At 50.1% G+C, this 25703-nt stretch overlaps 1 protein-coding gene across 1 annotated transcript in view; it reads right to left on the minus strand.

Annotated features, from left to right (window-relative positions):
- The window catches only part of XYLT1 (xylosyltransferase 1), a 334100-nt gene extending 308842 nt beyond the window's left edge, over nt 1-25258 (minus strand). Inside the window, exon 1 of the mRNA XM_066274755.1 lies at nt 24702-25258. Coding sequence (XP_066130852.1) covers nt 24702-25067 — 366 coding nt within the window. The 5' untranslated portion in view covers nt 25068-25258. The remainder of the gene's footprint in view (nt 1-24701) is intronic.
- Nucleotides 25259-25703: the final 445 nt, after the last annotated feature.

Genomic DNA, 25703 nt, shown 5'->3' on the forward strand with positions numbered 1-25703 from the left:
TAAAAAGATAACTTTATTGTCATTTTTAATTTTTAACTCCTCTTTTTTACAAATCCTAAAAAGCATAACTCAAAAAATGTAACATAAAAATGTTTTTTAATGTCAGAATAAATTTAATTTTGTCATATTTATTTCATTTAATTACCATAAAAACACGCTTGGACTTTATATTTTTTTCTTTAGTATTTGACTTAATTATTATAACATATTTCTCAGAAATTTGCATATAATGCACCTACAATTATTTGTAGGATTTTAAATGCGCCCTGACTTCAAAAAATTTGAGAACCACTGCTGTGAGCTATGGGCCTCTGATTTCCTCAGGGCTGGACCATGGGGAAGGAGTCCACATCCCTTTAAGAAACATGGGGTCAGGGACCCAGAGGGGTCATGGGCCAGCTGGGGTAATGGAGAGGAGAAAGAAGAAAAAGTTTCAAGGGACACAAGGGTAAAGGAAGTTCAGGCTCAAGGTCAGCACTAGGCCCACAAGTTCAAACACACCCCAGAAAGTAACCTTTACCTTGAAAGCCCAAAAGTATCACCTCCTCTTTTTTTGTCCCATCAGTCTCCCCACCGTGTCCAGCAAGGTCCCACAGGGGAAGGCAATCACGGGAAAGGATGTGCCCTGAGACACAGCACCACCTTCGATGGTGTCACCAAGCTCCACCCACTCCCTGTTCTCAGATGCCTGAATGCTCAAGGTCTAAGCTACCTCCCTTGGCTACAGCACAGCTGAGTTCTCCATGTGCCCGACTCTCAACATGCATTATCCTTTAGATCAGAGGTTCTCAACCTGTGGGTCGCGACCCCAGCGGGGTCGCCTAAAGCCATCGGAAAATACATAATGCATATCAGGTATTTACATTCCGAATCATAACTGTAGCAAAATTACAGTTATGAAGTAGCCACCAAAATTATTTTTTTGGTTTGGGGTCACCGCAACATGAGGAACTGTATTGCGGGGTCACGGCATTAGAAAGGTTGAGAACCACTGCTCTAGAACGACACATCCAAGTCACCCTCTAACGGGCCATTGTTTCTTTCTGAGAGCACTCACCACCTTCTAATATTCTTACTAGATCAGGGCTTGGCAAACTCTGACCCATGGGTGAATGATGGCCCACTTCCTGCTTTTGTAAATACAGTTATATTGGAACACAGCCACGCCCATTCATTCACATACGGTAATGGACATACAGTAATGGCTGCTTCCACCCTGCTTCAAAGACAGAGGCGAGTAACTGCAGCAGGGGCTGTATGGACAGCGCAGTCGAAAACATTGACTGTCTGGCCCTCTACAGAAAATCTGTCAACCCCTTCTCCAGAGTGTTTGCTTATGTACTTACGAAAATGTTTATTATTTATTATCTGCCTACTCCTCTATAATGTGAACTCCACCAAGGCAGGGACCACTATTCTGTTTACGAATGTATTTCAAGCTCTTAGAAAGGTGTCTGGCAGGTACGTGGCACTCAGTCAACACTTTCTGAACGGACGAATACATAGATGACCGTCCATGTTCACACCGCCCAACAGGACAGGTGGTACCATCCCCGTCGTCCACACGAGGGAGGGAGGCCCCCAGGGGCCCAGCAGCACTGAGCAGGGTTTCACAGCCGGTTCGGGATGGCTCAGCATTTGGACCCTAAAGATGGCAGACACCTCTTTAAACCAGCTGTGTGGCATTTGGGTCGAGACTGAGTTGCTTCTGCTCATCTGTCCATATACTTTCTCATCTTGCCTTCCTCTGAGAGGACCGAAGGATATGACAGCTGTGACTTTATTTAACGTCTGCATGTGTTGTCTATTTTTCCGTTTCAGTGCTAACTTATTCAGTCATCGCTATAACCTTCTGACAGTGATCACTGTCATCCCCATCTTACAGACAGAACACTGGGGCAGAGGGAACAGGACTGGTGCAAGCTCGCACACAAACAGTAAGGAGTGGACCTAGGATTCAAGCCCAGGCCCTCGGTTCCTAATGACTGGACAATTCTGCCTCTTCTAGAAACAAAGTGGGCTAAGCAAGCCCCAAAGCATCATGTTCAGAAAACACTGCGCTCCTCCAAGCCGTGGGGGTCACTTTCAGAAACAGCCACATCTGCTCTCAGTTATGCAGCCACGAGGAAGGTGGGAGAAGGGCCCCGAAGTCCCCATTCCACTGAAACCCTTCTAAAGACTCAGGGAGTGGCTCTGCATTGAAGACAACCTGGGGACCCACACTCAGAAGGGAGGCTCACCAGACCCACAGTGGGAAACAGCCCAAATGCAACCAGAGCCAAAGCCACCCCTCTTTCTGGCCCCTCCACAGGGCTCGGGGCAGCCAGCACTACCCCAAGTTCGGAGGCCACGTCCAAGTTCACAGAGCAGACAGGATGGACCCTCAGCATGTCCCTTGGCGCAAGGGAGAAGGGAGTTCTCACTCCTGCCTACTCCCTCCCTTGGCGAGCCTGCAGATCGGAATCTCTGAAAATGGTTTTCACAACTCAGTTAGCAGCAATCAATTATTCACGACCTCGCTTCCCACAAACTCATAGACTGTCACTGTTAGCAAGATAATTTCTGGACTCTGCCCAACAGCCCTACTCTAAGCTGCCAAGCGACGCACTGTTTATTTCCTCCTTCCCCTAAAGACCCCCGAAGCCTGCCAACCACTACCCACCTCGACACTGGGTGGAGAGGTGGGTGGGGAAGGGCCCTCCGTGCCCAGAACCCTGCTGGGACTGCTTCCAGCCCGTGTGACTCACTTCAGGCTTTGGGGCAGAACATCTGACCTCAGTTTAATCCAACTGGAAAATAGGGCTCAAGAATTCCAGACCTTCTGCCAGGCACTGGGATAAATCCCACGTTATTTTATAAGACGCTTTGGGCTCTGAAGACATTGTGTTCTGCAAAAGGCACGGCTTGTGAGGGTCTCCCAGACGCGCTCTCACCCTGCCAAGTTCACGGTCAAGAACGCTCAGTACTTGGCAGGGGCTTAAGAGACAGTGAGACCACCATTAGCATTTTTCCCTCCAGAAGCCTTGTGGCTGTCTTCAGGGTCCCATTCCCACACCCTGGGAAGAAGGAGAGGAATGCCATCTGGCACCCTTGGAAAAGACCTGAGGATTCCGGCATCAGAAACATCAGTGGTTGAACTAGCATCACCTTCTAGGCATCCCACTTCTTCTCTCCCCAACCCTCTCTCCTTTCCACATCTGTAAAATGGGAGAGTAATAGTACCTCCTCTCCCTCCTCATTCCATCCTCCTTCCCCATCCCCATCTTTCCTCCCTTAGAGGCCGATTAATAGATGAACACATTTCAGCTGATTGTTTCGCTCTTTACTTCTAGGACTAAACAGTAGGCTTTGTGTGGCTACGTATTGGTTTTTCGGTTTTAAGGCTCACTTCATTATGAACGTAGACTCCCAGGAAAGTCTCAGGGCTACCCCCTAGGGCTATGGTAAGGATGAAATAAAATGCAACATGTAAAAACACTCAGCACCTTGCCGGGCACAGCAGGGCTACTGTGGCCTCTTAAATCGAACACGCTGGGACTACTGAGGTGCAGCACTGACGAATACCAGTTGTAGGGCCAGAGAGTGTGTTAGGAAACATTAAAGAAATGTACACATCGATTATAAAATTCATCCCAGATATCAGAAATACTATTTACTAAACATAAAATACATGCATCTTAAAGTGAGGTCAATTATGATTATCACCATTACAATCCCTATATTAATTTTAGGTGAGAAAGCAGGCACAGAGAGGTTATGTGACAATTCAAGGCCACGGAGCCACACAGAGTTGAGCTGGGGACAGGATCCAGTCCCCACACCATTCCAGCGGGAAGAAGGAGAGAAAGGGTCGAGTCAGCCAGACAGCTCCTCCTCTCCTCTAATTTCCCCCTTTTCTCCTCCTCCTCCTCTGATTTAAAGTAATAGTACTAATAAGCACTTTATGATGATTAATATGTGCCCAGGCACTGCTCTAAATGAACTACATATATCAACTCATTTCTCCCAACAACCCTCTGAAGTAGATACCCTTATCCATCCCTGTTCTTCAGATGAAGAAACTGAGGCACAGAGAGTCTAAGCTGCCTAAACTCGCCTAGCTGGTGACAGAGCCAGGCTGTGAACTTAGGCAGTCCCGCCTCAGAGTCCAGGTGCTTACCTACTCCACTCGACTGCGTGCCCCACTGAGACAGACAGGGACATCTGGGGACACGAGAGGGGAGTGGCCTAACAACGTCCTGACGTGTCCCTGCTCTCTCTTTCTCTCTCTCTGACACACACACCCTCTCACACACACTCACAGGGAACAGTTCCTCTAAACCCGGAGAGCACGTCACCTTCCTCGGGTAAGGCCAAGTTCGTGCCTCTCCTGTGCACTCCTCCCCCCCCCCCCCCTGCACTGGCATTGGGCTGGCCAAGCTTGCCAGTGGGGGGCGGGCCAAGACGGCAGCTCCGCCCTGGGTAAAGGCTCTGACCACAGCAGCCAGCCTCTCACTCACCCTGTCTGTGGGCACGGAGAACAGGAGACCCCAGAGAGGACAGAAGCCGACTGGACACCTGCCCCCGAGGCCTCTGAGCCAGGCCGCAGCGGGGGACAGGGCGCCCTCCGATGCTCAGTCACATCCAGAGGACCCAGCGTACGGTAACTGGGGGGCTGGTTAGGAGGGTGGGCTCCATGCCGGCCTGCGTCAGGGAGAACGCAGGTCTGCTCCTTACCACCTGTGCAACCTTGCAATAATGACTTCCTCCCTCTGTGCCCCACTTCCTCTATCCACAAAACAGTGACTTCAACAATGCGCACATCACAGGGTGCAGGAAGCATTAAACGGAGAATGCTTGGCACCTGCAACGCGCTTAATAAATCTTAGCTGCTACTATTTGTCACATGTACTGAACAACCCCTATGTTCCATTCACGGGTCTAGCACTGGGGATACCCAAAGTAAGTAGGCCAGACACCAACCATGATGTCATGAGGGATGCCAATAAGCTCTTAAGAGATTGGAGTTTATCACCAGGTGAAAGGAAGATGGGTTTCGGGGTGTTGGGGGGGAGTTAAGGCCCTCTTCTGCACACGGCCATACCAGGACGTACACATGGAGCAGGTGGGTAAGGATCCCTCTGCTGAGTGCCGGTCACAGCTGGAAAGAAAGACATGTGCAACCAGGGCACAGGAAACCATAAAACACTTAAAATTGCAGAACACAAAGGACCTAGTAATACCTCAGACCACTTTAAAGACGGGGAGACAGACATGAGAGGCCGCCCAAGGCCATACCAAGTGACCTGCTGAACAAGGTCTCGTCCCCACATGTCCCAGTTTCTGGAAGTCCAGATCTCTCCGCCCTGCTTTGAAGTGTGAGCTTTGCAGCAGCGCCCCTCACCGCAGTCAGAGGCTGCTGCCAGCCCAGGACAGAAGGAAAACGAGTTCCGAGTCGAGCACATCGCTCTGGACAGGCAGGTGGGCGTGCGGATGGGCCCTGCAAAGACGGGGCGTTTTCCGTGGAGACGGGCGGCAGTGAAGGCAGACGCGCTCTGAAAAGACTGCTGGAGACAGACTGGTTTTGTATAACCAACGGTCAACATTCTCATTTGCTCAAGACCCACCTCCAAATTGCGTCGTGTCTAACCCGGTCAATGTTTTTAGATTTTAGGAAAACAGGAATGAGGAACCCACTAACAGGGCTGCTGGAAACCTTACATAACAGAACACTTTCCAGTGGCCCAGAAGCTCCTGCCCGTTCTCTCTCCAGAGACGGTTTATGCCCTTGCTCATGAGGGCACACTCTGTCCCCCTCTTCCTCCAATCCATGCCTGACCACCTTCTATTTATTGTACCTTAAATGTCACCGCCTCAGAAAAGCCTGCCTTGATGATGATCCCTCCCCCCTCATTACTCATTGTCCCCTCTACCAGGACAGGAGCTACAAGTGGACAGGACCTTGTTTGGTTCACTGTTCCTAGCACAGTGCCTGGCACACAGCAGGCCCTTGGTAGTATCTGGTGAATGAATGAATGAATGAATGAATGAATGAATGAATGAATAAGTATTGTGAATGTGCTGGGTAAGTCTATCCAGCCACATGCTCATGTAAAACTTCTAGCACATGACACACGGTAGATTACCAAAAAAAATGGTGCTGGGAGTACATCAAAGCCGATGCCCAAACAACAAGGCTGGCTTCCTGTTCTGTCACAGAGTAGCCCTGCACTTATTAATAAGATAGAAGCCCTTTCTCCATCTTCCCAGGGTCCACTCTCTAGTCTCCTCCCAACCCAACAAGTCTCCAAGGCGAGGAGAATGCTGTCTTTATAAGAACGAGGAAGGCATCAAACCTAGATGCAAAGATCCCTGGGAACCTGCAGGAGAGCCAATGTAGTCTACACATAACAAAATGCCCTGCCAGCCTTCTTATTCTTCAAGGCAGGAAGAGGAAGTTGGTCAGTAGGAAAAAAAAAAAAAGTGCATAGAGTTTGCTCTGCTTTGATGCGGGCATGCTAAGAAAGAACTTCTCCTAATCCACCCCAACGAATGATGTGAAATCGCATGACTCCTCCTGTGACCACACTCCTTCCTTTACTCAGTAGCTGCAACAAGCATTGAGCAACCAGTGGGGAGTTAGGAACGCATGGCCTGTTCAGAGTCTAACCTAGGAGAAACTAGACTAACTTTCTGTAGAGGATCTCACAGGGCAGTGCTACAGTGTTTGCGTCCTGTTTTATGAATTTCTGTTTTTATTTTTATTTATGCCCCTCTTCTACTTTCTTTCAGCTTATCCTCAATATTTTTTAAAGATAAAACTGGGTCTCTTATCTTAATCATTTTAACCTGTTGTGTTTTATGTCAAAAGCTAAAGTGCTCTTAAAATAGCTATTACTTTTCCTTGGGGCACAGTTTTGGCCTCATCCCATGGGGTGATATGAAGTATTTCATTCATTTTTGTGAATCATCCTATAATCTGAAACTCAAAGTCTGGTTTCTTCTTTAAGAATTATTTATGTGGGCTTTATTTGTTTAAATATACAAAGCGCCTTTTAGAAATTAACATTTTAATAGATCCTATTGTTTTATTAATGAGGCCTGGAAGATTTCTACTTCTGAAATCTATTAGGTTTCTTCTGAGACGAATTAATCATCAATTTCAATTAGGGCATTTTAGAACATTTAGAAAATAGCCTTTAAAAAGAAAATGCCATCTCCTAAAATAAACATACACAGACACACAAACTGTAAATGTCCAAACAGAACGAAAACAAACTATTAAGCTTGGGGTGGGGTGGGGTGGGATAGGGTGGGGTGGGGAGGTGAGGTGAGGAAGAGGAGCAAAACTACCAGAATTTAAGGATTAAGTTTCTCTGACCAGAATTACACACCCGAGTATCATAACCACAACGGCACTAAAGCTCTGCACCCTTCTTTTAAAGACTAAGGGTGAGGCTGCCAGAGACTGAGTCACATATAACATTATTTTTAGCAGAAACTGGGGCTTCAATGCCACTAACCCCTCCGCCACTGAATCCAACGGTCTTCCAAAAAAAAAAAACCCCCCACTAAAATAGCAGCTAAAAGTCTTCCCTTGTGACATTCCTTACGTCTACTTATTGCACAAGGCACAGGCAGAAGTCTGGATTGAAACAGCCGGAACTTGACTCCTGGTGAAGTGGGCTGGCTGGAAAGAAGGAAGCTGACAGGAGGACGCTTTGACAAGCCCCAGAAAGAATACTGAGTCATTTTTTTTCAGCCAGTGCCACGCCAACCTGAAAGATAGGTGGATCCCAGGGAATCCTGACGCTCTTCACCCAGCCCTGCCAGTGCCCGTGCCTGCAAAAGCGGGGCAGCAAATGGAAAAGGGGTGGCAAACGGAAAAGGACCGGCACCCAGGCACCAACACAGGGCGGATGCTGTTAAACAGTCCCGACAACACACACACACACACACACACACACACACACACACACACACACACGGAGGCACCTCCTGGGGGGAATCTCTGAGCTCCGATGTCCCGACAACACACACACACACACACACACACACACACACACACACGGAGGCACCTCCTAGGGGGAATCTCTGAGCTCCGATGTCCCAACAAAACACACACACACACACACACACACACACACACACACACACACACACGGAGGCACCTCCTGGGGGGAATCTCTGAGCTCCGATGTCCCGACAACACACACACACACACACACACACACACACACACACGGAGGCACCTCCTAGGGGGAATCTCTGAGCTCCGATGTCCCAACAAAACACACACACACACACACACACACACACACGGAGGCACCTCCTGGGGGGAATCTCTGAGCTCCGAGGCGGTGACCACACGCAATGTAGGCAAGTCCCCGAAGGGATCTCTCAGCACAGTGTTTCAAATGTGAAATGACACGTGCTACTGCGGGCGAGAGATCTGACCAGGATGGAGAGCCGGACTCCTCCGCTTCCGAGCGGGCAAACCAGGGCCGCCGGAGACAAACAGAAGTCAATCAAAGTGGAAAGTGACATGGGGAAAAAACTCTCCTCATTCTGCCAGACCTGTTTTGCCGCAGAAAGAGAAAAGAGTCCTTTGGACAGTCTGGCTTCCGTATGAGAAATTAAATGATGGAACCATTTCCAAAAGCAACGAAAGCCGATGACAAGAGGCATGTTCCCCAACATCCTTCAAGGTAACTGAGATGGATGCACAGTAATCTGTTCATGGGTTGGGGTTCTTACTGGCCCTCGGTTTTGCGAGGCAAACTATTACATTTTTGAACGTAAGGCCTTGGTCCGGAGTTTCAACACATGACAGTATCGCTAAGCTTTATTCTCCAGTAGGAAAAGTAACACTTTCAAAATAAAACACACTTGTCAAAGCAATCCATAAAAAAAAGAGAGAGAGGAAAAAAAAACCAAACCAACAGTTAAAACAATTCCTCTCCTAGGTATATACCCAAAGAAATGTTTTCCAAATATTTATTTATTAAAAGACCTGCACAGCAATGTTCACAGCAATGATCTTTGTAATAATCCCAAACTGAAAACCTCCCACATTTCTACAAGCAGAAGATATGCAAATTGTGGTATATTCCACAACGAAATATCATACATCAATATAAATAAACACAAACACACGAAACAATACAGAAACAGGGCCAGCAAATTTCTTTTGTAAAGGCTCAGATAGTAAATGTCTTGGGTTTTGTGGGCCACACGGTCACTGTTGAGAGTCCTCGACTCCGTGACAATAGGGCAAAAGCAGCCGTGTCCCCAGTGTTAACAAATGAACGTGGAGAAGCTGCAATAAAGCTTTATTTATGCACAACCAAATTTAAACATCATATACTCTTCACATGTCACAAAACAGAATTCTTTTGACTCCCCCCCCCCCCCGCCAACCATTTATTTAAAAACGTAAACTCCATTCTTAGCTCACAAGCCATAGGTAATCAAGGGGCCGAGTTTGGTCGGAGGGCGGCAGTTTGACAAAGTACGATATACATCTCACATAATGCTCGGCCAAACAAAGCAGGTGCAGAGGAGTATCCGCTGCAGGGTCCCACTTCTCAATAAAGGCAGAAGTAACTTACGGGGTCGGAAGCCTCGCTAAAGGTTACTTTTGGAGAGGTGGGAACAGGAAGTGGGGGGTAAGAGGGACCCTGGGGATGGGGGGGGGGCTGTAACGCTCTGTGCTCTGGATCTGGGCTCTGGTTACTCAAGCGTGGCCACTTGGTGGGCTATACGTTCATGAATTATGCAAGTACGTTCTACTTGAAGCAAAATTTAGCCAGTTGTGAAAATCAAGATGGGGCCACTCGACAGCTTCAAAACCCAGATGTGTAAAGAGAACCACAGCCGTCAAATTAAACAAACGCTTCACCGTGGCCAGGTAGCAGCCAACTCTAGAGTATTTCAGAATATCTCATAATTAAGGGAGGATTTAAGTCACTTTTTCCTCTGTTAATCGCATACGCTTCCAGGTTGACGTGCATTTCATGGTTTACGGGATGATGCTACCAACATACTGTGGTCAGGTTGTCTGGACCTGTGTTTGTGGGGAAGGATGGTGTTCACCCCACTACCAGCTCCTCCCGCAAGGAAACCTGCCGTCAATACCGTTAACACAAATAGCATCTGGCAACACACGTGACCTCTCCAACCTACAGCAAAACCTGCGCTAGACCCCCAGAAAAGAGAAAGGCCAAGCCTGGCTTCCAATTCGATTCCAAGAGAATATGCAGTTAATTACTTTCTCTCACAGTCAGCAGCTGAGTCTCACTGAAATCTGTGCTTGTAATTATCACTGTAATTATTATTTTAATACAAATCAGCAACTTATCAAAATATTACCCTGTAGAGATGCTACCTCACTGCTGCGAGGCCAGAGATGGAGGGTAGCTGTGCGGCCCCTGCCCTGCTCGCTGTGTGAGGACGGTGGGAGCCCGGCTGAGGGTCCTTCCACCACGGCCAGTCTGCCTGCTGGGTCTCAGCGGCTCTATCCAACCAATGGGTAAACAGTGTCCACCCTTTTACAGAGCCATTCTGAAAAATTCCTAAATGAGTCACTTTGTTAAAACATTCTGTGCAGGCCCTGGTGGGTTGGCTCAGCGGTAGAGCGTCGGCCAGGCGTGTGGATGTCCCAGGTTCCGTTCCCAGTCAGGGCACATAGGAGAAGTGCCCATCTGCTTCTCCCCCCCACACACGCCCCTTCCCCCTTCTGTCTCGCTCTCTCCCTTCTTCTCCCAAAGCCACGGCTTGATTGTTCTAGCACATCAACCCTGGGCACTAAGAATGGGTCCATGAAGACTCCACCTCAGGCGCTAAGAAGAGCTCAGTTGCAAGCATGGCCCCAAATAGGCAGAGCATCGGCCCCAGACAGGGGTTGCCGGGTAGATCCCAGTCAGGACGCATGCAGGAGTCTATCACCCCTCTTCTCACTTGAAAAAAGAAAAAGAAATTCTGTGCAGCATTCATGGTATGTGACACACAGGCTCCTTTGTCACTTGAGGTCAAATTCCCAGTCCACCAGCTCTGTGACTTCAGGCAATTCCTACTCTCTGTGCCTCAGTTTCTTCATCTATGAATGGGAATAATATCATAAGACGTTGTATTGATGAAATGAGGTCATCCATGAGAGGCTGCTTAGCACAGTGCCTGGCACACAGTGAACATTTCGTGGATAAGAGCAATTACTCGTTACTATTATCATTAATTATCAATGATGATTATTATCATCAATCACAGAGTTGTAAACTCAACTCCCAACAGCGGCCCTGCAGGCAACACAACTAAGCAAAGTAGACTGGGGGCCCCAGAAAAGTGGAAAGTGGGAAGAGCAGTCTTCTCCCCACTTCAAATTATTACCCCAATGGGAATAAAGGCCAGAATTTCAAAAGTTTTAATAGAAATGCTGAATTAGCTTTTTATTTGAAATCAATGATTTAAAAATGTTGGCCAGTAATTTATAGGAGGAAGGAAGGAGAAGGGGGGAGGAAGAAAGGGGGGGAAGGAGGAGGAAGAAGGGGGGAGGAGGAAGAAGGGGGAGGAGGAAGAAAGGGGGAGGAGGAAGAAGGGGAGGAGGAAGTAGGGGAGGAGGAAGAAAGGGGGAGGAGGAAGAAGGGGAGGAGGAAGTAGGGGGAGGAAGAAGAAGGGGGAGGAGGAAGTAGGGGGAGGAGGAAGTAGGGGGAGGAGGAAGAAAGGGGGAGGAGGAAGAAGGGGGAGGAGGAAGTAGGGGGAGGAGGAAGAAGGGGGAGGAGGAAGTAAGGGGAGGAGGAGGTAGGGGGAGGAGAAAGGGGGGAAGGAGGAGGAAGTAGGGGGAGGAGGAAGAAGGGGGAGGAGGAAGAAGGGGGAGGAGGAAGAAAGGGGGAGGAGGAAGAAGGGGAGGAGGAGGAAAGGGGGAGGAGGAAGAAAGGGGAGGAAGAAAGGGGGGAGGAGGAAGTAGAGGGAGGAGGAAGTAGGGGGAGGAGGAAGAAAGGGGGAGGAGGAAGAAGGGGGAGGAGGAAGGAAGAAGGAAGAACAAGAGGAGGAGGAGGGGTGGGGGAGGAAGGGGGGAGGAAGAACAAGAGGGGGGGTGGGGGAGGAGAGGAGAGGAAGGCCCTGGCCGGTTGGCTCAGCGGTAGAGCGTCAGCCTGGCGTGCAGGGGACTCGGGTTCAATTCCCGGCCAGGGCACATAGGAGAAGCGCCCATTTGCTTCTCCACCCCCCACTCCTTCCTCTCTGTCTCTCTCTTCCCCTCCCGCAGCCAAGGCTCCATTGGAGCAAAGATGGCCCGGGCGCTGGAGATGGCTCCTTGGCCTCTGCCCCAGGCGCTAGAGTGACTCTGGTCGCGGCAGAGCAATGCCCCGGAGGGGCAGAGCGTCGCCCCCTGGTGGGCGTGCCGGGTGGCTCCAGGTCGGGCGCATGCGGGAGTCTGTCTATCTCTCCCCGTTTCCAGCTTCAGAAAAATACAAAAAAAAAAAAAGAGAGAGGAGAGGAAACTCTGCTGCCAACATCCCATCTGTAGCCCAGACCCACAGAAGCAGGTTCCCTTGTCAGAACTTTTCTAGCTCCACTACTGTTGGTGGTTTATACCACCTGCTCACTCCAACAAACAGTTCATTTCTCTACATGACTTTATTTTACCCGAAAAGGAAGCCAAAACAGTAGTCACCCTCTCACCTGAAAAAGCGTTAATAAACCAGTCTGCACCCAGGGGCCAACAACCTTCCAGGTTTGCTCCTAACACCCTCACTGAAGCCGTCCCTACCCTGTTCTCTGTCACCTCAGCTTCTAAACAAGAGGGAATCAGAAGCAACAATTCAACAACCATTATTCAATGGGGCTCGGAGAAAAAGCAAGTAATGAGAGTATTTTACATCAGGAAGGAATCTTCTGTAATGCCTGATGACAAGCAAATGCGGTTCTCTGTTAGTGTCTTTTATAACAGCTGCCCCTTCTGAGCTGGGAAGAAGCGAGAAAGAGAAAGAGAGACAATGAATAGGCTTGTATTTCAAAAGAACACCTGCAAAGCATGGTCCTGCATTAAAAAATAAACAGAAAACAGCCACTAGTCTGAAAAAGGAAAAAAAAAAAAGAGATTTCCTGTTACATCCCTAATGAATATAAAGCCCTGTTTCACCAGGAAAGGAGAAAAATAGAGTGACTTTTTCATGTCCCCAAAGAAAGGAAGCTTAATGACTATCACTTGATCCATCTAATCTGGGTTTTAATACTACCTTAAATAATGTACACTTAAGCCTGCCCATCACCAAAAACATTTGTTTATTTTTATTAACGTGAGTCTGGTTGAGCGCTGAGACTACGAAATTGCCGTGCCATCCTTGGGCTCTGTTTTTATTGCTTCTCCACTCACTTGCTTGTTATAAAATGATTAGTGGTCTCCACTGCGCTTTCAAATTGCTGTTCCAGTTATGCTGCGGTTCTGTTATCCTGGTTCTGAAAAGGAGAGTCTTGGTTCACGGTCAAGTTAATGTAGTCATTTTGGGCCCATTTGGGGAGACCTATTCATCACAGACAGGTCCATGTTCAACACATGGGCGACTCCAGTTACAAAGAGTCAACATGAAATGGAAGAAGAGATGCCCAGGAAGGGTCCAAACCTAAGTCCAGAAGACGGCCCGGGGAGCCCCATACCCGTAGGAAAAGCACAGACAACAACCAAGGACCTCAGCAAGGGCCCACGACTGGGAGTGCCCTCAAACGGACCCAGAACACAGTCCCTCCTCATGTCTACCTTAAATCCTTTCCACTTGAACTTCAGAACAAAACAGTATAGCTGTTTCCCAGAGGAGCAAGGTTTTCGTTTTCTTTTTTGGAATAGTTTTAGATGTACAGCATAGTGGTTAGACAACCATAGACTTTATAACAGTGTTTCACCATCAGGGTGGTTAACTCTCTAGTGGACCTTTCTCGTGAACCAGCACAAAATTTCTAGCAAACCAGCACCAGCCCGTGGACCAGCAGCTGAAAACCACTGCTTTACAAAGTGTTCTCCAGGAGCAAAGGTGTCTTTAAAATGGTTAAGCCACCAATGCCCAAAGTTTAGTCATTCTGTGACTTCCACCAAAAAAACTTGAGGTCCTGATTAAGATTAGAATTAGGGAATGGTACAATAATTTATGTGTTTTCATTATATCAACCAACTTCTTATTCTTAAAGGTCATTTCACCCACATGGTAGGCCACAGGAGCTCTAATGATGTCATGTTGGCTGTCTGCTTATATTTATATTTTTTCCTTAATACTCATTGCAAGAAATAACCAGCTATTATAAGCTTTTTTAAAAAGGTTCGCCCAAGAAGCAGGGGACGGCCACAGCCGGGATGCTGTAAATGCTGTGTTTCTTGGTCTAGGTGTGTGGGTTACTTGGGTGGGTTCGATTCCTAAAAATTCATCCAGCTGTACAGTTAGAATAATGTGCACTTTTGTATGTATAGTCTATTTCGGTTTTAAAAATCATTTAAAATATGCAAATTTAAAGAAATGAATAAATTTCATGCAGGTAGGAATAGAAACTGTTTATTAAAAGCAACTCTAATAAAGACTGTTTGTCCATGCAACACCTTCCCTCACTGCTGTGTCAGAACTGGTGTGGATGCCACCCTGAGGATTCCTGGGGTCGGTCTGGAGCAACTCTGGCAAAAGGTGGCTATCGAAAATAAGTCCTCAACCAAAAATAAATAAGATTAACCCACCCAATTCAAAATACATAATCACGCATGGCCTCCTTACTTTCTCTCAGCACCCCGACTGGTTTCTGTCACTATGCTTGTGACAATCTGATTTTTAAAAAAATGTTCTTGTTTGTTTTTGTGTGGGAGTCATCCTATTCCCAGATCATAAACTGCAGGGGGACAGGGGGACAGCGGTCTTGCTTGTCCGCGTCCCCACACTGAATCTGGCCCATGGCAGGCCCTCCTCCACTACCCTTGAATGAGAAGATGGAAGAATGGGTGGGAAACTTCTGGTGGATGTTCCTCAGTCAGCCACTCCTTGTCCCCGGGGAACACAAAGCAATGGGAGGAGAGCATGCCACCTGACAAGGTGAATATTCTGTGGCTCTAAGACGGACCCCGTCTGACACTCGTACAGACAGAGGGTTTTCTAAGCCTCAAAGTACTTTCTCATCTGTTTATGGAATCACATCCTCACAAGCTGGTGAGGACGGGGGTGGCCTGTCCACACCCTCTGATGGCAGTGTCAGTTCATCCCCAACAGTCGGTAGCCACCCACCACGGTGCTCCGGAATCTTCCATCCTTCCTTCCACCAGCCCTGCCAAGCTCTCTGACCGCTCTCTCAACGTCCCAACCCATGTGAGTAGGGGGCAAGGTTATGGGGAGCACAGAAAGGAGGGGGATGACTCAAAAATAGCATCTCACGCGCACCCCAACAAAGGGGAAACCCGTTGACCAATCTGTAGAATCAGTTCCATTTTTGCTGCAGACATTGCCTCTGCCCTGGCCTAATGCTTATAAGAATTTGCATATTCTGGGTATATGCCAAGAGCAAAGGAGGAAAGAAATCCTCCATCATGCCCACGGGACGGGAAGGCAAAGACAGCGAGGTAAATAAGTGCTGTAAATAAGCCACACGGGGGTAACTGAAAGGTGACCACAGATACTTATTTTTAGCTTGCCACAGTGAACTCATTCCAAACGGCTCCTGCACACTCAATAGCCCAGCAGGGCCAGCCAGGTGTCACAGGGGAAAGAGGAGATCTTGGGGGCTCTGGGGGTCCTGGAGGATCTCGGGGAAGCTCCTCTTTTTCAGCTCACCAGTGGACCACAAGAAAGACTGTGGGCCCAGTGCTGCCAGAGCCTGTGACTTTTTAAAGGCATCGCAGAACTCCGCCTTGTCCGATCGCACATCCTAATCCCTGCCTTTTACAGTATACTGTGCGGGCCAAACACAGCCCAGCCACGCGCCGAGAATCCCAGGGCCCCTCTCGCAAACACCTCTCCTGGTAAGACTGCCTCGGGAAAGGAGATGGGACAGTGATCATGAACCAGAGCTGTGACTCATCACAGGCCCTCCTAGGTCAGTGTCTTCGTGGCCCCTGCATGGTAGATGAACAAACTCAGCCCCCATAAGGTGAAGTGACATGTCCGGGCCACATGATGTGAGTGGTAGCAATGGGCTGGGAACATGTAATGACATCAGAGTACCGCCCCCCCTCCCCGCCCCCAACTGAACATACAGGACACGTCTCGCAGGCCCTCCAGCACTGACCCCTGCTCCCCTATAAACCTCGGGCAGCTCACTGCTCCTCTCCGGGCTTCTTATTCACCTAAAAGAAAAGGACTCCGAACTCCATGAGTGCAGCGGTCCAGGCCTCGTGTCCGTCAGTTTAGGGGTGGCAGGAGACTTACGGGCTTCCAAGCCCCTGTTCACACTATTCCTGGCCCCCATCTGTCCAGAGGACACCTTCCTCTTTGTCTAAGAGGCTACCGTGGCAAAAGAGGATCAGCAGTGAACAGGTACAGGATGTGAGAGAAGCTTCTCGGTAGATGGGCCATTTGCTAGCAGTGGCCCTAGCCCTCGCCTGCTGGGCTGACCTCCTTGAGGGCATACCTCCCTGCTCACAGAGGTAGTGTCAGTGTTGGGCACAGTGCCTGGCATGCTCTCACTGCTGGAGTGAAGATGGGTGGATGGACGGACAGACTCGTGAATAGATGGGCGCATGCTTGTATGCATGAACGGCCATGATGGAGGTGAAGAAGGGAGGGGCAAGGGATAAAGGACTTACTGGCTCTGAATTGAGACTAAGAATGCAGGCTTGCCCTGGCCGGTTGGCTCAGTGGTAGAGCGTCGGCCTGGCATGTAAGAGTCCCGGGTTCAATTCCCGGCCAGGGCACACAGGAGAAGCGCCCATCTGCTTCTCCACCCCTCCTCCTCTCCTTCCTCTCTGTCTCTCTCTTCCCCTCCTGCAGCCGAGGCTCCATTGGAGCAAAGTTGGCCTGGGCGCTGGGGATGGCTCTATGGCCTCTGCCTCAGGTGCTAGAGTGACTGGTTGCAGCAGAGCAACGCCCCAGATGAGCAGAGCATCGCCCCCTTGTGGGCATGCCAGGTGGATCCTGGTCGGGTGCATGCAGGAATCTGCCTGCCTGCCTCCTGTTTCCAGCTTCGGGAAAATACAAAAGAAAAAGAAAAAAAAAAAGAATGCAGGCTTTGGGGTCACTGACAACCTTGAATTCCTAGTCTGGTCACTTTCCAGCTGTTTAATGTTCACCCAACATATTGCCTTAATTTTTTTTCCTTATAATCAGTAAAAGAGATGAGACTAATAGCTCTTAACCTGCAGGCTGCTGTAATGATTCAAAAAGATCATGTCTTTCTCGCACTTCCACAGCGTCTGGTGCAGAGTAAACATGCACTAAAGAGATATCCCCTTTCTCCTCCTCCTCATCATTACCAGTTTCCAGGGTCTGTGCCCTGGTGGGGGACCGCCACATCAATCTCTTCACCCCATAAATTTGACTCCCCCAAGCTTAAACAATGGGCCTCGAGACCAAGGATTACCAGAGGATTTCCAGGCAGAAAAAAAAAATGCTTAACATTAGTAGTGTCCCCGACACATTAGCCTGGATTAGACACCCAGATAAGCCAGCCGTCACCTGGCTGAGACACACCAGACCTGAGACGGAACAAAACTATTCTGTTGCCTTCAGAGGGTCCCGAAGAGGGAGAGCTTCCCCCCCCCCAAAGACTCCAGAATGCCCTCTGGGGTCATTCTTCCCCATACGGCTGGGTGTTCGGGTGCCAGTCTCCCTGCCCACTACAGTGCTGAAGGGGTTAAGATGACAACACACATCCTGTCCCTGTCACCTTCTTGGTAATGTCTCTGGCTTCCAACAGGGGAGAGGCCACCCTAACCACAGGGATCAGAGGGGCACAACCTGATGAGTATCAGTGTGCAAACGGGTGGTTCTGTTGCAGCCGGAAGGAAGTGCCCACAAGACAGTCGGACTGTGTGTTCTTAGAGATACCTCCCTGCTCCCCCCAGTCTCTTGGGGGCAAGTCGTGGGTCCCCCGGAGAACCACAGAGCCGTTTAACTAGGTGAGCAGAGCGACAGGAAGCCTGCTGGGGATGAATGAAAGGCTGTTTCCACTGACCAGGACCGCTGCACAGTACCTCTTCCCCCTCCTCCCCTGGCCTGAGAGAGATGAATTCAAAACACTTGGCAGTTCGGTTTCAGTTATTCCCTAGGATGTGCTCTGTGGATTTCACTACAGGGATACTTTCTTCTCCTGGGATCACCGGGGCTGTCCTTGGTGCTGGGCACTGTGCCCGAATCCACTACTTATGTCTCTCCTTAAATGAGTTCTATGATTCCAAAGTTGTGGAGCTTTGCAAGATGCTTTTAAGAGGGATGTTGTAGAGTGCTTAAGAGCCCAGACTGCCTGGGTTCAAGTCCCAGCTCTGCCACTTGATACTGTGAACCTTGGGAAAGCTGCTTAAGTACCTTATGCCTCCATTTCCTCACCGTAGCATGAGGTTTCAATGAGTTAATATTTGTAAAACACCAAGAACCGGGTCTGGCTGTATGAAGCACCATGACTGTTGGCTATTGAAACTATGAAAGTACACGTCTTGTAGAATAAATGAGTTAATATACACGAAGGGCTTAAAGCGGTCCAGGGCCATTATAACTGCTGTATAGGCATCATTATTATTATTATTATTATTATTACCCTTCAATTTGTCTTGTTATTTGAGGGTCTGATTCAATGAAAACAGCCCATCTGCTCTTTTTCTCGGGTTGGCACATTTTTAGGAACCTGCAGTAAGAAGTGAGAAAAGTGATAAGAAGATTTTCAGGAATGATCTGGCTGCATTACAGCATGTTTCAAAGAACTGCACAGACAAGGAGCTCAGAAATCCGTCCATCAACTGGAATGGAGAAAGACCTGGGTTTGGTTTCCAATCCTCCCCAGCACTGTACTCTTAGTGAGTAAGCCACTTCCTCTCTCCAAGCCTCAGTTTCTTCACCTGTGAAATGGGAACAACAACAGTTCTAACCCCCAGAGTTGGGAAGAGTCTCTAATACAGGGAGGCAATAGCTGCAAAGCCCTCGTTATTCCTGCTGCACAATGGACATCATAAGACCAGCAATTTCTAGCCAAATGTGCTTAATTTCAATTACACCCTAAATTTTTTTTTTGGGGGGGTGAGCATAATGTACACAAAATACCTCCAGGATGCCTGGCATATAGCTGGCACTCAACGCCAGCGGTCCTCCCCTACCACATCCACCCTGATCCAAGGATGGCACACTCAGAATACGGGTGCTTTCTACTGCCTTGGCTTTCCCTCAAACTCGACTTGGCATGGGAAAATGGATGCCAATTGTGAAAAAAAAACACCTTATTTTCAAACACACTAAGAGTTTCTTTTTTAAAGAACAGCAGCGCACATTTCAGCATTTATTATGTGCCAGGCGCAAATCAGTTCACAAACATCGTTACATTCCGTCCTCCCACCCTCCTAGGCGGTGGCCCGGATTTACAGAGGCCGGAGGTTAGAATGACTCGCCCGAGATCATGGAGACAGCAAAGAGCAGAGCCGGGACTTGAACCCGGTTACGTCAGACCCCGCGATACTTCACAGAGGTCTCTCTCATGTGTGCGAAGGCCCGGCACACATTTCCTGCAACTTCCTCTCCTGTTCCCACACCCTGTCCTCGAAGCCTGGACGGCCCTGGGGTTGAGTTGGTGTTTTCTTTATTTTTCCCAAAGTATTTTCTCTTGGTTTCTGAGAGATGGGGACGAGGGTCAATAAAATGGGGCGATACAAAGGGAAAAAAAGGAGAGTTATCATAGGTGACAAGTCTTAGGGCAGTATGAACCAAAAGATAGAGATGAAGCCAGTCCTTTACTCCCTGTGGTCAATTATGTTGGCACTGTGCATTTTCGTATTTCTGCACAGAGAAATATGGCCCCACTGATCACAGACAGCTCTGGAGGGGAAGGCAGACCCTTGCTACAGAGATATTCTTTCTTTCAAACTTTTATTTTTAGATTTTTAGAGAGACAGAGACAGAGAAATACCAACTCTTTGTTCCACCCATCCATGCCACCTTGGTTGATTCTTTTATGTCCCTTACCGGGGACCAAACCCACCACCCTGGTGTGTTGGGACAAAACTCTAACCAACTGAGATACCCAGCCAGGACCTCAGAGATATTATTATTATTATTATTATTATTTTGGTATTTTTCCGAAGCCAGAAATAGGGAGGCAGTCAGACAGACTCCCGCATGCGCCCGACCAGGATCCACCCGGCACGCCCACCAGGGGGCGATGCTCTGCGGGGAGGCAGTCAGACAGACTCCCGCATGCGCCCGACCAGGATCCACCCGGCACGCCCACCAGGGGGCGATGCTCTTTCCATCTGGGGCGTCACTCTGTTGCGACCAGAGCCATCCCCAGCGCCCGGGCCAACTTGCTCCAATGGAGCCTCGGCTGTGGGAGGGGAAGAGAGAGACAGAGAGGAAGGAGAGGGGGAGGGGTGGAGAAGCAGATGGGCACTTCTCCTGTGTGCCCTGGCTGGGAATTGAACCTGGGACTCTTGCACGCCAGGCTGACGCTCTACCACTGAGACAACCAGCCAGGGCCTCAGAGATATTCTTAAGGATATTTTGTTCTCTGGTAAACACACAGGTGTGTACACACACACACACACACACACACACACACACAAAGTCAGGTCTCTGCTCCAGCTCAATACACCAAATTTCCTTTTCTGTTAAAACTATGGATCAAAGTTGGACAATCCCCAGCAAACAGGAACTTATGCCTTGGCTTCCTTTTGCAAAATAATAATAAGCATTTTGTTATTCAACCTTCTGGAAGATTTTCTCTTTAATTGATAAACTAGAGAGAATATCTAAGGTGTAGAGAGACTGGAAGGAAAGTATATATGTATATATTACATACACACACACACACACACGCTATAAATATACCAAAGATATATATATATGCATACACCTATATGTATAATTATTTCTTTTTATTTAACATTTTCCAGTACATAATTAAGCAGATGGCAACATTTGCAATAAGATAAATATTGTTCAATGATGCATACTGCTATATGCAAAGTGCAATGCACTGCTCAAGCAAAATAAAACTCCATTGAGAGTGTGGGGGGGAAAAAAAGAACCCGTCAATAAAATACCCTCTGTTCTCTGTGGTCTCAAAACATTTGGATAGAAAGAAAAGCAACGCCTCTGAGGCTGTTAGAACCAGAGGCGCTCTGGATACAGTGAACCAATTTTTCAAAGTCACAGCCAGTGTCTGAAAACATCCTGAGTTATCTGAGTAATGTGAAATATGAGGAATTTCAGTCAAAAAAATCAACATTTCAAAGGGGTCAGACAATACAGAAACCCTGTTTTACTTTATGTGTGCGTGTGTTTGTGTGTGCAAGGGTAATAAAAATCAGGTCGTTTAAATGAAACTTACTGAGTAACAGTTTATCTAAGGGCACAAGCAATAAATGTGAGGACTTCAAGAGGATCACTGGAGGCAAAGGGAAAGAAAATAAACATTCCGTACATTAACACATACAATTCCCCTTCATTTTCTCCAAATCTACTCAGAACCTACAGTGTGTGATCTTTCTGACACTCTCCCCAGGATCCCCTCCCATTATAAGTGAGTCCATCTGTTTCTTAAATTCTAGGATGACAGGAAAATCCACAGCTTACTAGAGACCCGATGGAAAAAAAAAAAAAATCAGTGTCACAGCCACACAACTCAGCTACAATCTAGCCAATAATTCCAATATTTAAGAGCTTTGAAAGAGGCCGAAAGAAAAAGGGAAGTTCGCAAATCTTTTAGGGATATTCCCACCTTGTCCCTGTCCCTGAGCTCTCGGACTCCGCTTGAAAAACTGGGTGGTTCCTGTTGGCTTCTTCAAACGCACCAGAAATACAAACAGGTCCTTCAGGGGGGTGCAGCCCCTCAAATTTAAAAGGAGGGAAGCTCTGGGAGAGTGGAGACAAGGAAGCAGCAAGCTCTGGCTTAGAAAACACTCTACGCTGGGTGCCTGCCTGTCTGACATTCCTTGAGACATACCCACCATCATCACCGGGGCCGCGATTTCGGATTCTGTCTTCATACAGGAAACACAATGCCCGCCCCGCCCCACCCCGCCCCACCCCACCCCACCTCACCCCGGACCTCAACGGAGTAGACACTAAGCCCCATCTCCCAAGCATGTGCCTCACTAGCTCTTTACAAGAGCCATCTGGAAAATCACAGGGAATTTTTATTTTTTAACGTCCCTCTTCTGAATCCAGCCCCAAAGTACCATGCCAGCAGCCCTGGCAGGGTCTGCCAACAAACTGCATATTGTAAGGGACTCTCAGTGGTTTGCAAAACTGTCTGGTCCCCTCCTAGCCTGCAACCCAAGCTCAGGGACACCGGATTTTGGGAACAGCCTGCCCCCTTCTGGTCTCCTTGAGCTCTATGGAAGGACAGGGGCGGGCTGGGTGGGCACAGCCACAGGTGGCCCCACCTAGCAAGTCTGCACTGTGATTTCAGGATCTAGCAGGGCATAGGAGTATATTGGGGCGGGGGGGGGGGGCGGGGAGAGAGACAGACAAGCAGATAAAATAAAATACACATCCAGGAGGCACAATAGTGAACAACAGAATGGTAGGCAACCGTGAAGAAGGGGAGGGCAGAAAAAAGAAATACATAAATACATACACCTCTGTATCAGAAGGTGAGGAAATGGAGACGCTGGGAGACAGGGATGAGGGACAGCAACTGGACTTGCAGATAAAAGCAGAGGTTCAGAAAAGCACAGCAACTCCGCTGCTGGGACTGGCATGCCAAACGGAATAAGAAGTAAATATGGTAGGGCCCCACCTACCTTCCTGATTGCAAACCTCTCTGTGGCTGAGCTGGCAGCTGAGAGAACGGAACACTGAACGGAACGTGCAAAGTGAGGGAAGGAACAAAGTACTCAAATGCCAGGGCCCCAGGAAGAAACTCGCCAGCTAGGCCTCCTTCCTCCTCTCTAATAGTTTCAACAGGTGGCATCTGCACCCAAATACACCTCCGGACACTGGTCTGGACCCCAGATGCAGAGGATATAGTAAGTCCCTTGCCCATCCTGTGTGTTCCAACCTAGGACTGGCGGTGCAGTCCTGAACGCCTCCCACCCACCTCCCAGCAGGGCTCTGAATCCAGGAAGAACTTCTCATTGCACTTCTGTCCGAATACATCACTATCGGGCTCCTGGAGTTCAGAGGCAGAGGCTGAGAGTACCCTTTGCTGTGACTAAGAGGCTGCAGGGCATTGGGAACGCTCTGTTTCTCCATCAGCAATCTCAATCCACTCTCCTCCCCCAAAACGGGGGAAAGACAGCTCCCTGCTACCCACACAGACCAGCCACCAGCAACATGACATGTCATGGAATCACCAGCCCAGCGGCACAAAGAGCTGCACTCTGGCCAGGGGAGTCGCCTTGACTCCAAAGAAGTTTAGCAGATCAACAAGCATCACACTGCGTCTGAAGGCAGCCCTCAGTGAAGGCTCGACAGAGACATGTGTTCAGTGCCTAGGGATCCTGAAACTACCCCCTATTGTCTAATATCCCCAAGAGCTAGGAGATGCCCGGTAAGCAAGTAGCATGATGAAGATAAAGACATACACACAGCTCTCGTTATGCCTTACGTCTCACACCCACCAGCCTGAGTCCCTGGCTCAGAGTTGGGGACTCTGACCTCCGGTCCTGTGAGCTCCCAGTTCAGTGGGCTCAGCAAGGCAGCCCAAAGAAGGTATGAAAAGCACCTCTGGAGGTATTGGGGACAGTAGGCAGATACCCAGATGGCCCCAGAGGATTGTGGAAGGAATAGTTTCAAAACCCAGACTGTTCACACCCAAAGATAACACAGTAAACCCACAGCAGCCCAAGTCATGATGACATGATGGGACACAACTAGTGACAGAAATCAGCTACACACGCGATTTACAGGCAGAGACAACATCTAGCAGAAGGGGCCATGCCTTGACACTGGAGAGCAAGGTGAGGAAAGTCAGAGAGGGCAGAAGGAGAGGGCAAGGTTAGAAACTGAGAAGATAAAGGCAGGAATCAGACACCCAGCGATGGGAGTAAGACACAAAGTAAGACCAGGCAAGCAACATGGAGCCTTGATTCAGGGACACGTATGGGGACTTGGAACGCAGATCCCAGACCCTCTCTCTAGCCAGGGCAAAGAAACGAGGCCGTGGGCCGGGCACTGAGACGTCTGCACCCAGCTCAGTAAAAACCAAAGAAGCTGCGAGAACCACCCATGAGCAGCGGCTGAAGATCCCGGGCACCATCCACTCACGCAGACAGGGTCCGAGACACCAACACCCACATGCAGAGAGCAAGTCGGAGCGTCCAGAAAGTGTGACGAGGAACAGGCACCCAGCCAGGTCCTGTAACCCCCAAAGCTCCTCCTCTGGAGATAAGTTCCCCAGACCCCAAGTCGGCAGTCCTCAGACTCAGGATGGGGCAGCCTCCGACCCCTAAGCCTTGGCAGGGACCCCACCCCTCCTTCCAGCGAAAAGGGATGTGGAGGCAGCGGGCTTGGGGAGTCCCAGTCTGATGACCAGGGCTCAAGGGCTAGGGGGCGTGGGGCCAGGGCTGCTGCGCTGCCTCCCTTCCTCACTCCGGGATGCAAGGCGAAGGGGCATCTTACCAGCGCCCGCGGGGGCAGTGCCCCCCGGCTGGCCAGCTGCTGCGCCCGGGGTTCTCCGGCACCGCCTCCCCGTGCCCGCGCCGGGGCCCCCCGTCCTCCGCGGCCGCCGCCGCCGCCGCCTCCTCCTCCTCCTCGGGCTGCAGCCGGCTCGGCGGGCAGGTCCCGGCGCTCGCGGCGCGGGGCCGGGGCCGGGGGCGGCTGCTCGGCGCCGCCGACCGCTGCGCCCCCGAGGCGCTCGCCGGCCCCGGAGTCGAGGCTGCTGAAATTCCACACGACCAGCGTCTGCAGCAGCAGCACGGTGAGCGCCGCGAGCAGCGCCGAGTGCGAGCGCCGGGCCAGCCTCCGGGCGCACGGCGCCGCCACCATCTTCAGAGCGCGGCGGGCTAGCGGGGCGCGGGGACCCCGGGCGCTCCGGGCCGCCCCCGCGCTTCCCGGGGCTCGTGCGGCCGCCGGCCGCCGCTCGGGTTCCTGCTCGGGCCGCCGCCGCCGCCGCCGCCTCGGCTCGCCTCTGCTCCTCCTCTGCCGCCGCCGCCGCTGCTGCCGCCGCCGCCGCCTCCACCGCCGCGGCGCGGAGTTTTCAGACGGGCAGGGACCCGGACGTCACCAGGAGGAGGGGAAGGCGGGGAGGCGGGGAGCGGGAGGCCGCGGAGGGGGGCGCCGGCGCGCGCGCTCGGGGGACGGCGCGCAGGGCCGGGAGGGGCGCCCAGCCCGTGGGCTTCCCCTCCCCACGCCCCTCTCCCCGAGGGGCGGGCGGTCGGGGACCGGGAACCCGCTGGGGGTACGCGGGCCGGAGGGGAGAGGGGCGGGGCTGGGGGCGGAGCGAGGAAGGAAAAAGGGAGGAGGGAAAGGAAGGGGGTGGGGGCAAACAGAGAGGACAGCGCCCCCCCCACCACACACACACACAAACTAGGACTAGAGTAAGAGTGGGGTAGAAGAAAGGGAGACAGTTCCCGCGTCAAAGAAAAAGAGGCCGGAGCAATAAAGCAGGGGGATCTAGGGTGA

This window comes from Saccopteryx bilineata, chromosome 4 (assembly GCF_036850765.1).
Source record: "Saccopteryx bilineata isolate mSacBil1 chromosome 4, mSacBil1_pri_phased_curated, whole genome shotgun sequence".
Lineage (NCBI taxonomy): Eukaryota > Metazoa > Chordata > Mammalia > Chiroptera > Emballonuridae > Saccopteryx > Saccopteryx bilineata.